The sequence below is a fragment of the Hyalella azteca genome, unplaced genomic scaffold (assembly GCF_000764305.2).
Source record: "Hyalella azteca isolate HAZT.00-mixed unplaced genomic scaffold, Hazt_2.0.2 contig12157, whole genome shotgun sequence".
Taxonomy (NCBI): domain Eukaryota; kingdom Metazoa; phylum Arthropoda; class Malacostraca; order Amphipoda; family Hyalellidae; genus Hyalella; species Hyalella azteca.
In genome coordinates this window covers 282677-297448 of record NW_025942121.1, presented here as the reverse complement: position 1 = coordinate 297448, position 14772 = coordinate 282677, and the positions used below count along the sequence as shown (strand labels likewise).

The 14772-nt window shown below is 42.0% G+C and overlaps 1 protein-coding gene across 2 annotated transcripts; it reads left to right on the top strand.

Moving 5' to 3' along the window:
- The first annotated feature begins 483 nt into the window (after nucleotides 1-483).
- On the top strand, nucleotides 484-9114 carry LOC108672672 (CD320 antigen-like). 2 transcript variants are annotated; one of them, XM_018160377.2, is made up of 8 exons: nucleotides 484-548; nucleotides 1072-1167; nucleotides 1260-1373; nucleotides 4586-4774; nucleotides 6027-6332; nucleotides 7428-7535; nucleotides 7962-8107; nucleotides 8826-9114. In XM_018160377.2, exons 2-8 carry the CDS (start codon nucleotides 1074-1076, stop codon nucleotides 8946-8948), a joined length of 1080 nt encoding a protein of 359 aa, XP_018015866.1. In that variant the 5' UTR covers nucleotides 484-548; nucleotides 1072-1073; the 3' UTR covers nucleotides 8949-9114. The 2 variants fall into 2 exon arrangements, with proteins under 2 accessions (XP_018015866.1, XP_047739110.1); XM_047883154.1 differs by having other exon boundaries at nucleotides 501-574.
- The last annotated feature ends 5658 nt before the right edge of the window (nucleotides 9115-14772 follow it).

Below are 14772 nucleotides of genomic sequence, written 5' to 3'. Positions count from 1 at the left end.
TGAGGCTGACTGAGCTATTATAGGCTGCAGTACGCTATTCTCAGGACAGAGCGAAGTCCCTCTCCTCTCTAGAAGACTCTCTATAGTTATAGTCTCTCCTTAGTTTAATAGGCTACCTAGTAATGATCGTGATTCTGAACTGTTTTGAATAAATATAAAAACTTTATACCAGTTAATTGAACCCAACATCGTCACAACCTGAAATAGAATTTATCCATAGTTGGTCACCTGGAAGCTGATAGTCGTAACTTGGATCTTCTGCTATGTGCTCAAGACCTCCAACGAATAGCTCCAGTAAATTCTGTTACTGGACTTCGAGTTACAGGATCAGAAGATTGAAGCTTGATTCACTAAAGTCTATTATTTGTTTCACTTCGTGACACATGAAATGTGTTGGTCACAATGATGCAGCGTGTCATGTGGATCACGACATGTGGCGGTGATTGCGGTCATCTTATCTCTTGTGCTCCTGCTAGCGGAGCGCCAGTCGCCATCCAGCAACCGTCACAACTACAGCGATCCCACTTAAGCATTTTGTCCTGTTAAAAGTTAATTGTTGGAATAATTATAGTAGATAAGTCGTTGTTGTAAAAAATGCGTGTTGCTGAATTATTCATTGGTTTTTAAAATAGTCCATTAAACTAGAAGAGTGAATAACGACTAGGATGTTGACGAGCTACAGGAACTAAATTTCAAAGAGTAGCATAATGTCTAATATAACTAAGTACTAATAATGTCTGAATAACTAAGATTAACTGAAATATCGTTTGCTAGTGACCATCCTATAACGGTTTCTCGTCCGTATAAATTACCTAATGGGATTTATTGAGTGCGCATAGCCACGCAAAGTGTCAACGTATTTTGACTGGGTGTTGTATTCATCAATGGGTCCGAGTCCACCAGCTTTCTTCTGTCATAGGCTAAACCTCCATTATTAATTGGGTATTTTTTTTATTGACGGGTACTTGCTCGACTATATGTTCGACATTTTAGGAAAAGTTCATATTGAGGATGGCCGAGAGCTTATGGTATTGAGAGGCCAGCCCTAACTCGTCCTTAACTTTCCACCAGATATGGCAGGAAACTCGGTCGCAAAACTCCTGCTGCTGCTGACAGCAGCTGCAGCGGCTACGGGAAATTCTAGAAGATTTTCAGATCCCAAAATTGGTGAGCGAATGAATCTGCCATTCGGACATCATCAATATTTGATGCTTGTCGTGATACGATGCTAAGCTGACATACACATTGCTATTGTGCAGGTGAGTGCGCGCCAGGGTACTACCAATGCCTGGACGGAAAGTGTATCTACAACTCACGGGTGTGTGACGGGTCGGAGGACTGCGGCACTGGAGAGGACGAACTAAATTGTAGTGGTCAGTTGAATTAACTTTCACACAAGCATCGTCATATATTTATCTTGAATACGATTTTTTATTTAATCTGTTATTGTTTGTAGCCTCCAGAAATGTCAAAAATATTCTTTTGCCAAGCGTGGGTATGACTGATAGAGGGTTACAAAATACTTAAAGCATATTACTGAAAGTAATTAATCGGCATGAGTGGTCATTTAGGACCAGGAGCACTTAATAGTGACCTCAAGAGAACGATTTAATTACCTTAATTAATTAAAGTTACCACGCCGCGTGTGTCTAGAGGAGTGCCTACCACGAGTGCCTGGTGAAGTGTCTTGCCACGTGTGCCTGGTGGAGTGTCTTGCCACGTGTGCCTGGTGGAGTGTCTCGCCACGTGTGCCTTGTGAAGTGTCTCGCCGCGTGTGCCTGGTGGAGTGTCTTGCCACGTGTGCCTGGTGAAGTGCCTGGCCGTGAATGCCAAACCTACACCCAATGCACTAACTGACTAACACCTACAAAAATGGCAAAACGATCACTGCAACTTTTGCAGCCATTTGTACATACATCAAACACAAAACAATGAAAAACATAACCAAACATAGGTCAACATTGATAAACTAGCCATCAAATAAACAGAAACCCAAATTTACCACCCTCACCCTGACTCAACAAAAGCAACTGAAAATAACAGTCCCTCCCGCCAGTAGGTGCTAGGGGTTCGGCAGCATCCCCTCCGAATCACTGTAAGTGAGCTGCGACTTCGACACGATCTTTCCTGACGGAAACACCACTAAAATATTCAACTTCTTTTACAAACGGCCTGAGATCAAGGCTCCGTACTACTAAGGCTACTTTAACTTCAGAACTGAAGTTATTATAGATGACGATAACATAAGACGATCAACACTGAACCGTTCACGACTGCAAACTGACGGCGAAAGTCTAGAGAATATTCCTCCTCCCTCGGCAGCCATGACTCAAGACAGAAACAGTGACAGAGACCCTAGGAACAGAAAAACAAGCCACTAATAGTTTAAATAATCATTCATCACTGGACCAGTGGGGAGCCGGATTATCAAATCATCGCTAAGCACAGGTAGCAACTTACGCGTTGCGTAAGTGCTGTTATGAAGAAGTAATTCTAGAGGTGTTATTATCAAAACAGTTGCGCGGAAAGTTACGTACTGAAAGCTGTGCGTAACTTAACGCCTGCTCGGAGGTGTCGTAAGTGGAGTTCCGTAAAACTTTTGAATGGGTGAAGCGATTGGTAATCATTTAGCTACTAGTGTACAACTATCATTTTAAGGTAAATCTTCGGGGGCGCAGCCGCAGGCCATAGATTGTGCTTTTAAACAAGCCGTGGTGCCTGCGCCGTGTAGTGCATTAACTTTACTCAGCCTCAGAGCTAAGAGCCACAGACTACGCTTGAACCCCGTAATCCAGATAAGCGACACACTGCTGAAAGATAATAGCGTCGTAGGTCTTCAGCCAATGCCTAAGCATGCTAGCTCATAATTAAGCAGGCAGTTCCTCATTCGGCTGCACCTACTCCGGCCTAACCTCTTCTGACCTAATCTATTCAAACTGTCCCGGCTCACAACCTTCTTGCAGCCAATGACTGGCTTTACCAGCACACTTGGAGGTTAGGTTAGGTCTGCTCACGTTTTGGGGGGAGAAATGCAACTTTTTTAGGTTAGGCCTGAAGAGGTTGAGCCGGAAGAGATTTGGCCAGATGCAGTATGGTCATGCTTACCTTTAGTAAGATTATTTTTTGGCTGTGATTATCCGGCGCTATGGCTTTGAGCACTTGACTTCATGGGCTGTTATGCCCTCTAGCGTTCTTACCTACGGAAAGAAATATCAACTAAGTGTGAAGTTTGACAAAGCTGGCCTCCGGCATGCGCCCAAATCTTTTATTTTTTTATAGAAAAATATAATTTTTTTATCTGAGGAATTATATTAGTCATGCATCGAATGAATTTTCTCTAGTACATGTCGATAGGAAACGAGTTTTTTGGTGGAGCTAAACAATGAAATAAGACGAATTCATAACAATTTTACTCTCGTTTTTCATTTTATCATATTATTCGTTAAATACATATTTTGCTATCTTGAAACGGCATTTTTATGGACTTTTCGGAGTAAAAGAGTCTAGGATTGTTTAAAAAAGTTAAAAATTAAAAGCTCTGTTAAAAAAGGTAACAGAGAAGGCTTCAAAGCACAGAATGTAAACGAATACAAAGCCTCTGATTGGTCAGTTAGCCAGATGGTTTTGAAATGGCTTTTCAGGTAAGTCTTGTGTACGCAAGTTTTGATAATGCCAAAATTAGGGTGTGCTTACGCAACACGTATCTTTTTGTGCGTTAGTAATAAAAGTTACGAAATTTTGATTACCCGGCCCAGGACTAGTCGAACCAATCCCCGGCAAACTATTTATGAGCTTTAAAGACGCAACCCAAGTTCCTTCAGCACCACTTAGCTTTTGGTACGTCGATAAATTGTGGAGGAAGGATTACGGACTGAAGCTCTCGGAGATAGATGCAGATGTACCAAAGTATTCAATCTCCTGAGATGAAAAACCGAAACCACACATGACACTAATCAACATCATCCCTTATGGTGCATTCGTTATCACGGATAAACACTGAACCAGCACATCGGAAAAAAACGAAACATTCCTCAATAAAACATCCTGCACAGTGTTCCTCTAGTCCCCACTAAATATAATTCAACATAACGTCCGTCAGATTCAATCACAGATTCACCCTGATATAGTACTCATTATAGATCACTGCATTACGGATGACAAAACCCCGCTCGTGATATTCAAATACTATGTACATAGCCTCAATATATAAAGACAACACATTACATTCCAGCTCTCAAATCAGAGTATCGGCTAGAATATTGCATGTTTTCGAGCCCACCCAAAAGACACTGTATCTGAATTTTGCGCATTGTCTATGTATAGTAAAAAACAAACCTAATGAAATGGGAGCTAATAGGTGGTGTTTTAAGTTTATTTAATACGTACAGAGTGCAGATAATTTCGCTCTGATAAATGGAGTAGATTAATAGTGTTGTCTAAAAATAGTAGTTGTACTTAAGTATAGATAAAAATACCCCTCTAATAAGGTATTTAGCTATTGGCGCTTTGCTGCGTGAGTAACTTGACACTTCTGTTCGTATACAAGTTCTGTTTGTGTACTGACGTACTTGTTGATGCTGTGTAGACCAGTGTCCGTCTGGGTACCTATGCCAGGACGGACAATGCATCCTCAGCAACTGGAGGTGCGATGGTTATCCAGACTGCAGCAATGGGGAAGATGAAGATAACTGTGATGACTCCACTCTGGTTACTACGACAAGTAACACGGCTACTACAAGTAACACGGCTACTACAAGTAACACGGCTACTACAAGTAAGAAATCACTATAACTGCCTCTATGTAATTTAAGTAACGTGGTGGTGGTAGCGGTGCTATTAGGAAAGGTGGAAAAAGAGTAAGAGGTGGTCCAGGGTGTCTGTAAAAGAGAAAGGAGACGGAAACTAAAAAAAGGCGAAAAATCGTCCGGCTGATAATTTTTTTTTGGAGATGGGTCATTGAGAATATAGCCCCATTAGAGGCTTCGGAGTGTCATTAGGTAAATTGGGGCTTGTTTTTTCGTTCCTCATTTGTAATTTTATCTTATTTATAGTATTGCAATCGACATTGCTTATCGTTAATAGGGATGTTCAATTTGTATATATGTACATTTATTTTATGTGTTATTTTCTTGTCATAAATTAAGATATGTTATTTATTTTTTTTTTTGCAAATGATTTTCTTATTTTAATTATATAGTTGCTAGACTAGCGAGAGTAGGTGAAAATGGTGGAGATAAAGGACGCAAGATAATGAGCGATGCTAATATATGACAATGAGAAAATCCATCAAATAAATGTTAATACATAAGAGGAATGTATATCTCTATAAGTGGAGTGCAAAAATGCCGGTTCGGAGAACCGCTCCAGAATATGATGTGTAAGGTATTTGTGTCGGCTCTGGTTTTTGGTTAGTGCGTCGCTTGCGATGCGTCTAGTTTGTCGTAATCCGCTGGTCTATGTTCGTCTTTCTGGTGAGGCAAGAGTGGGGTATTTGGGACGCCTACACGCGTTGATTTAAAACAGACTTCCAGGAGCAGCGTTCCCCTGCGCGGCCTTGCGTTTAGGTGGTAGTTGAATTGCTTTGGGTGCCTGCATGTGGTAGGGTGCCTGGGTAGGATGATGCAGCAGACTGATGTGATCCGCTGCTAAAATGGGTGATTCGCTCCGGGCGACCAACGGTCACTTGTCGGCTGGTGGCAGATCCTACCGAGTAACGGCATGGAGACATAAGCAGTGCGCACATTGCTTGGTACGTGGCGGAGATTTCATTAAATACGTAAGTGGTCTGAGTGGGCCATTTACGGCATCTTCAAAAAGGTATAATCATCAACTTATCTGCTGGATGAAATTCAGAATGCTAGGAGAAAAATAGGAAAAAGTCTGGCACAATAATGAAAAAAATTATCAAACAGTTTATCGAGCACAAAAAAGGAGTGTTTTTACCTCGTTCATTAGCATTTTTGAATGTGATTTTGTATAAATGCTAAGGCATGGAGTTTGCTAACGTAAACATTAATGATCTACAGGCTCGTGTACGTCCGGGTTCGATTGCTTGGACGGAGTGTGCATCCCCAGCAATTGGGAGTGCGATGGTTATGAAGACTGCGCCAACGGGGAGGATGAACGTAATTGTGATAGCACCACAACAACTCCGGAGACAACGATTACAAGCCCGACGACTACAAGCACAACCACCACTAGCACTACGACTAGCTCAACCAGTGCTAGCACACCAACCCTCACCGAAACCACAACGCGACCAACAGGAGTATGTTCTCTACCATACGACCGTGTTGGTGATAAGTGCATCGTCGTGGAGTTATTCAATGAAGGTGAGTGAAGGTAAGAGTGAAAAGAAGAGGTATGCCTTAAATAAGTTAGTAGACAACATGCACGTTATACACGTCAGTAAACAAGTCACTTATTGTGGTCGAGATCAGTAATATATTTTTTGAAGGCTGTGTATAACGAACGTCAATCAACAGCTTGTGGTTTACACTGAGGTCGTGCTATCAAAACTCACTCAAGTGCAAGCTATGCCTACTCACATGTAGGAGCTGATTTCCCGTCTATGATTGGTGGGTCTTGCTTGAAAACTGCTGGGTCGTGTCAGTGATTTGCTGACGATCTTAAAAAATTTCTATCAATTTATGGAAGTATAGCCCGCGATTCGTACAGTAGAGGATGTGATGTTAGGGAACGCGGTGCAATATTAATTGCACCACGAAAGATCGGTGTGTTTCCAAGACGTGTTTATTTTGTGTATACATAGAAGTGTCTAATCAAAGCTTTTGTTAGCTACTGCGAATTATATTCCTAATGATTGATTCTTGTTAATTAAAAAAATAGTGATTTTTGCTTCATATATTGTGGTTCTATAATTCTTCATTATCTCGAGTCCTAAATTTGAAGTAATTGTACCTTTCGGAAAGGCTCAGAAGTTATATTCCGGCATGATGTACTTGATTGAAAGAATCCGACGCTCAGAGAAGACAAGTGTATTTAGTGATTTGGGTAAAGTGGACGCACAGTTTACATTTCGTATATGAAGTTTGCTCTATTACTATAATTTTCCATCGTCACATTTATTATTCTTTACATATCAGTAGGCCAAACGATTACTGTCTAATTTCAAGGGACTTCGAAGGCTTCGTTTGTATATTCATTTATTGAATGGGTCACGAAGGTGAGTTATTAAGGTCTGTAGTTAGGCTGTTGGCAATCAATGTCAAGAGACAAAATTATTTTCACTACAAACTTGCGCCAGCACTTTTGTAATTTTACAAATCTGTCAAGCCCAACAAACAGACAGGCAAACATTTACTTCTTATGGACACTCACGAACATCCTTTTTCTCTAATCTAGAGGCACGAATACATTTTAGTTTTGATTGACAGGCATGAATACCATTTTTTTATTCTCTACAGGAACCCACGATGAGATGCAGTACGAGTGTAGTAGGCTTGGTGGTTCGATGCTCGAATTTGGAGACGCCAACGACTTCTGGACGATACTGCGCTACCTCGAGCAGCAAGGTTGGTAGAGGGAATGTGATACAACGTAGTCTTAACTTCTGGACGATACTGCGCTACCTCGAGCAGCAAGGTGGGTACAGGGAATGTGGTGCAACGTAGTCTAACTTCTGAACGATACTGCGCTACTTCGAGCAGCAAGGTGGGTACAGTGAATGTGATACAACGTAGTCTTAATTAACTTCTGGACGAATCTTCGCTAGTTACCTCGAGCAGCAAGGTGGGTACAGGGAATGTGATGCAACGTTGTCTTAACTTCTGGCCCATACTGCGCTACCTCGGGCAGCAAGGTGTGGACAGGGAGTGTGGTGCAACGTAGTCTTAACTTTTGGTCGATACTGCGCTTCCTTGATCAGCAAGGTGTAGCAATGATCTTTTCTTTGTACTATTTCGCCATAATATTATTGCTAAATCACTCATGACGAGCAGGGCTGACGCAACATGACTACTGGGTGGGTGCTGAGCTGGAGGCAGGCAGCACGACGGCGCACTGGCTGAACTCCGGCACCACCGTCCCGTCGGGCACTCCGTTGTGGGCCATCAACCGCAACTCCAGCAGCCTAGCCTACGAGCAGGTGCGTGTTCATAGGCAGGTGGGTGTTCGTTGACAGTAGCATGTACACGGGCAGGTGCGTGTCCACGGGCCCGAGCATGCCTACGTGCCCACCGGAAGAATGGGAAGAGGAGTGCACGTCGATGGTTAGGAACATGTTCACGGGCGAGAGGAAGTCTACGTGCACACCGGAAGAGGAGATGAGTAAGGGTGGCCGCAAATGCCACCACCCTTGAAGGATAGCCTACAGATAGGAGACGTTGAGAGTCGTGAGAGAGGAAGGGAAGGCGAAGAGATGCTGCGGAGGGAATCTTCGCAATCAGAGCAGGTGACGGTTGGTGGATGATTAACTTTAAAGATGATGGATGTCGGGGAACTGCAGTAGCTTAAGCGGAGCTGGGCCAGGAATAGACGGTTTGTAGCGAGGAAGCGAGTCATCTCTGGAGGTGATGGGAGGGGCAGAGCATCCAGGAACTTGTTGATCTCGGCGGCTTCGGCAATGCAGGCGAATATCTCTCGGCGAAGAAATGTCTACCCAAAAGAGCGACAGGCATTATGCCGTCCCTTAAGAGGGGACCACATCATGCCGGTCACATATGTGACAGTAACTGAGAGGCGGGGATAAAAGAGTAGCGAGTATCCCAGGTAACTACTTGTAGTTTTGAAGATTTGATCAATGTGATTATTGTTTAAGTGTAATGTAGTTGAAAATTGTAGATTGCTACCTGCTTCATTCACAGGAGCCTGCGGCGAGTGGCTCTCTTCATCGTGTCTACATGCGAGCTCATCGCAAGCTCTTGCTCGCCGCCGCGCCTCCTGACCAGATCTTGATGGGCACCATCTGCGAGGCCCCTCTGAGCTAGATGGCTCGGAGCGGGAAACATTGGATGGACTATCAAGAATACGTCGCCCTCTGGAGTTATCAGCGCCCATCGATCTTCACTGCATCAGGCGACGAATCCACTCCTGAGGCGCCCACATATATAGCCCATTATTTTACGTCTTCAGATTAATAAATTAATTTGCATCATTAAAATTTGTTCGTTTTATTTTATCCGGCGATTGGTGAGTTTTTTAATAATTTCGAAAATACTTTAGGCCCTCGACCCGGTTTAGCGTATATGTGTTCCGATAGAAAAAGCACATGTTTCTCTATCATTAATTTTCATAGAATGGCCAAACTCATTTATTTTAATTGTCATATCCTTTTTAGTTATAATTTTTGAAACTATTTCCGTCCCTATAGTGATGTAGGTCCCTATTTTCATTGGCGACCTCATTCTTCCCTGGCACCATCTAGTTATTCATAACAGTTTTCAATTCAACAGCAAACGAGTTCACTTAACACGTTGACTCCGAAATGGTACTGTTACCGGTGTCTCAACGCGGGTGAGAAACTCGTCGCCTACTTTATCTGACTGGTTGGTAACAAAGAATGACCTAAACTAATATGATGACTAAATTTGGAAAAGGAAAATGAAACGCAAATACTGGTTTTAATAACTATGGGGATCTTATACAGTTAAAGTGACAGGAAATTACAGAATAAGGAAAATGTGCAAAAATGATTAACTGAAGCTGAACTAAAGATGACGCCGAGTAAAAATGCGCACGGACCAATGAGTAAGATGCGCACCAATAACTGCTTCCAATACAAGTCAGTTAGGAGGTTTATAGGGTGCTTCCCAGCAAATCACTCGAGAGGTCAGGGAGCATGGGTCAGCAATTTATCCAGCACCACACTTTAGAAGAGTTTTTGACATAAATTTAGATAATCAGTTACTGATCTACACCTGACCTGAAAAGAATGAGAATGATTTTAGTTGAATTATTAAAATAGTTGAACACTTCAATAGAAAAAAATACAGTAGCATCCATAAGAGGAACACAAATAAGAGGGCAAGAGGGTGTGCTGCACGGTAGCCTGAACCACCACCGCCAACAGTACTTATACGTACCGCGAAATTTATTTCTCCAGGAAGTAGTGGTACGTAATTCAGGGTTGTCACATGGCCTAAAAAACCGCCAAGTCCGCGAACAAAAAAGTCCTATAAGTCAATATATACTAGTATATATGTGGGTTACGGCTTAAAAATTTCATGTACTTTTTTTATTTAATCAGGACGTACCCGTATCATAAATTTTAACCGACCAACGCAATTAAAAATAACTGAATCGGGGAATTTGTCCAGAAAAAAAGTCTGGCAACCCTGTTTCATAATAGTACCAAAAATGAAATTAGTATAAGTTGTAGCAATCGGAGTCAACGTGTTAAACATATATTGCAACGAACATAATTTTACACACGCCTAACTTATGTCTGCGCAATGGGGAGCGCAGCCGTGCACCACCAGTTTTGTGCACCAATAAGCCCTGAATCGAACGCCATGGATCTCTCCGGACGTTCAGAACAAGAGAAGCGGACCCGATGCTCACACTCTTCAGAGCCCTTGTAATACCAAATCTCGAATAATGCTGCCAGCTCTGGACCCCGTTCACACTCGGAGCAGTGCGGCAACTGGAACGTGTCTAGCGAATCTTCACTTCCAGGATCAGAGGGATGGAAGAGTTGAACTACTGGGAGAGATTGAGGCGCCTGGGTCTGACTCACTGCAGAGGAGACGGGAGAGGTATGTCATTCTGTACACATGGAAAATGATAACCGGAATGGTGCCAAACTTCGAGAGCGAGACCTCCAGGATTGAGACATATCACAATGAGAGAAGGGGAGACTGTGCAAGATCCCCCCATTACTTAACAGATCCGCAGTCAGATTCCAATCCCTGCAGGAAGGATCACTTTCCGTGGCAGGTCCAAGGCTGTTCAACGTCCTATCAAAGGATCTAAGAGAGGGGGAGTTTACCTGGATACCTTCAAGAGACAACTGGACGTTTTCCTGGGCACAATCCCAGATCAACCTCCCCTGCAACACTACCAGCGGCGAGAAGCAAGCAACAGCATCGTGCATCAGGTGGCCCAAATGAGGGCGGATGAACGATAATCAGAGGGGGCGATCCATAGTGGCCTAGGACTGCTATGTCCCAAACAAGTACCAAGATTACCAAGATGAACTCTAAAATGTATCGGTGCATTCTTGAGACATGTCTCGTGGGGAGCGCAGCCGTGCACCACCAATTTTGTGCACCAATAAGCCCTGAATCGAACGCCTTGGATCTCTCCGGACATCCACCAATCAGCCGTGAATCACTCGGCTTTGTCCTCCTCCGGCCTTGCATAAAACCTGCCGTGCGCCACCAGACCGCGGATCGAATATGACTTGCGGGCATCGATAAATTACGTAATTTTACGTTCACCGCATCTCAGGTTAGGTTTCAGATAGCATAGTTCTGTTCCAAAATTTGTCGTTCTTAGACGAGTGGCCGTTGACCGAGGGCTGGTTCGACGCACGGCCTAGATATGATTGTCCAGAAGTGTTGAAGGCTACGTTCCGGAAGGCAGGAATCTTGATGTTCCATTACATCCAGGGCAGTGGTGGTCTTCGGCAGGCGACCCTGCGCAATTTATTGCTGTCAGTGAACAAGCACCACTGGGATGCATTTGTACCCTACAAAGAGATATACTTTTAAACTTGCTTCCGCACGTGACTTTTGCAATAGGTAATTCTAAAGCAATCCATCCGCGCTGCGTGTACCAACACGAAATAAAATCACAAATTTCTTAGAACACGAATAACGACATGAATCAAGGCATAAATTTTATTGTTATACATATACATATTAAGATATTTAGGTAAACTGATATGTGATAGGCGTCGTACATGTCGATGGGTCCTCGCATCTCGAATAACGTCAAGAAGACGAAATGTGACTCCAGTCAACCTGAGTTTCTGCGATAGGACGTCATACACAGTGTACTTGGGATATAGTCTGATGTCTTATGAATCATACCCCACTTAATCATCGAAAGCCTTTTTTACATCTAATTTCATGTTACATAAAACAAACAATCAGCCAATCGCGCAATCAAATTGAATTGAAACATTGGTTAGTGAATCTTGGAATGAAGAATTCCAATTTAAAATATTCGAAAATCTAAAACAAATTCCGCATTTAATCTTATACCAGTCTCTGTGATGGCAGGATTCAACTAAATGATACCGTAAATTAGAACTTGGTGATAAAAACGGATGCATAAGTTCAAAACTTACGGAAGTAAGTAGTTGAACTTTTGAACGATATTCAGCTTCAAACTTAAAAAGCCATTTTTGTTACTTTACTTTGATTCTTCTCACAGATCCCAGGACCGAACCCTAGAAATAAAATCTCACTCAGCAATTGTTAAGACGAAGAAAGAATAAGTTTAACTATACTTCATTATAGGATTTACCGATATCGTATTTACTAATATTAACAGAAGCTGAATCTTGTCAGTATTTGAAAACAGACAAATTAAAAAAAATTAATATAAAATCGATAACATGCTCGATAGAGAAAAACTTTCGAATAGCTCTCAAATCGAAAGTCATTGCAAGCCACGAGTCAAAAATAAGGTTTCGTTAGATCGGATAATGGCTCATTTTCTATAATTAGAATCACGTAACACGTCTTAATATACAGTATTTACCGCGTTATTTTCGAATTTATGTTTCGATTGTTCGAGTCACGTAACACCTCTTCAAATCTCGCAATTTTGAAGCTTTCAAATTCAGGGTTTTATTCCTAATATCATGTATCACTTTGTCAAACGTTGCCAGAGGAATTTTTGAATTAGGGTTTCAGTTTTTAGAAATCCCATGACGCATGAAATATTGTCGGTATAATTTTGGAATTCAGGTTTTTATTGTTATAATCACGTAAAATTTATTGCCTGCGAAAATCTAAGATTTGAGTTGTGATTGTTCGAAGCACGTAACACTTATTAACTGAGAATTACCTAAATTTCCATGTTTTAAAGCACATACCTTAGTATTGTGTCAATACATGCGCTCACAATCTACGGAAGAAAATTTGAAGAACGAAGTCACTCCCGAGATGCATGCTGTCAGACAGATGGCATGCGTTCAAACTAAAATCGCCTTCCGACTGTACTGAACTCGTTTAGAACGGTCTCAATGGGGTGAATTTTAATATTAAATTTTATAAGAAGATAGATGGAATATGAGTTACATACTATTTTCAGCTCACAGGGCTATTGTGAGTGCTAAAATATTAGCTAAGATACAAAATTACAGAAATATTATTGATGCACTTTAAACGGGTTTCCAACGAAAGGAACCAAACAACACAAGTTTAAGCATCAGCATTGCCTTCGCTTTCTCGATGTGTTGGCTGATGGCCGCATGCCGATATTTTGGTTATCTAACGACGTCTCCTCACTGCCTCCGTTTCTGCACCGTGAAGTGTTTGGTTCGGTAGGCTGTAGACAGGCGAGCTCGTGACTGCCTGCAGTTGGTAGTGAAATGTTGGTGGCTGGGCTGCATTTGTCGGCAGGCGCCGTACGTCTGTACTGTGGTACTTAGCATGACTTTACTGTGAGCATGATGATGGCAGTGAGTGGCAGTATTTCGGCAATGACGGTTCCAATCACCTATAGCATGACTTTACTGTGAGCATGATGACTGCAGTGAGTGGCAGTATTTCGGCAATGACGGCTCTAATCACTACAGACATCGACAGATCTTTTTATTTTTGTAGTTTACTGACATGATGGCAGCCATGTGGAAGACCAAAGGGTGATTTGCAGGCAATTTCTAGAATACGATAGACTTTTCCATGTGAAATATAATTTATCCAGTGTTGGTCACTTGGCAGCTGATGTTAGACTTCTACATTTGGAACTTTTTCCAATCGAGACGAGACGAGACAAGACAAGAAGCTTTATCCCGGTTCGCAATAAAAACCGGGACAATTCTTATCACTCAGTGGGAATTCCGAGACGATACCGAGACGAGACGAGACGTCCCGGTTAAAATAGGAGGTGTAAAATTTCCCGGAATTTATATCTTTTATGACGGGACATAACGAGACGTACCACTTAATGATGGGATGTAAGCTTTGTTTTTAGTTTACAGACCTATACAATAACTTGAGACGTATTGATTGACAATTCCGATTGTGTGCTCGGCTATTAAGATTGTTTTGCTACTTATTGTAAATTAACATGACCCTTATTCTTGAGAAGACAAATAAAAATTATAATGAACATTTGCATATTTTTTATATTTCCAGTTACAATGTTGTACTGTAATGCACATTAAATACGTTTTTTTCATGATGAAGAGCAAAGAAAAATCTTCAATGAGTAAGTCTATAATTTAATAGCTTCCGCTAGTTAAGGTCCATCAGTTGGAGTAATAGATGGTCCAGCAACTGGGTCTCGATTGACAGCCCTTACACTGGTTTTATTTCCATTTGGTATCTAGTGATAAGTGGTATAACTCTTGCTATATCTATATGACATTTTGTAGTTTTAGAGGTTCTGGAGGAGGCCGTACTTGCTGATGACATCGGTTGACTTGATCGACAAATATTGCCTTTGACTTTTGGCATCTTACACGACCAGAGAAAAGAGAACCATTCCACAGTCTTCTAATTGTCTGACTTAGTGACGATGTCAATATGTCACTAACTCGCGTTGCGCGCCTGAACTCGCGTATAGAACGCGTACTGAACTCGTACAATTCTCGCGTACGGCGCGATTAAAGGCTAGACTGCGACATTATTCACT

Excerpts from the sequence above, each read along its gene's own strand:
- LOC108672672 (XM_018160377.2), top strand. The coding sequence starts at position 1,074 with ATGGCAGGAAACTCGGTCGCAAAACTCCTGCTGCTGCTGACAGCAGCT. Across the intron at positions 1,374-4,585 it reads GGACGAACTAAATTGTAGTG|ACCAGTGTCCGTCTGGGTAC; the intron begins GTCAGTTGAATT and ends GATGCTGTGTAG. Across the intron at positions 4,775-6,026 it reads AAGTAACACGGCTACTACAA|GCTCGTGTACGTCCGGGTTC; the intron begins GTAAGAAATCAC and ends AATGATCTACAG.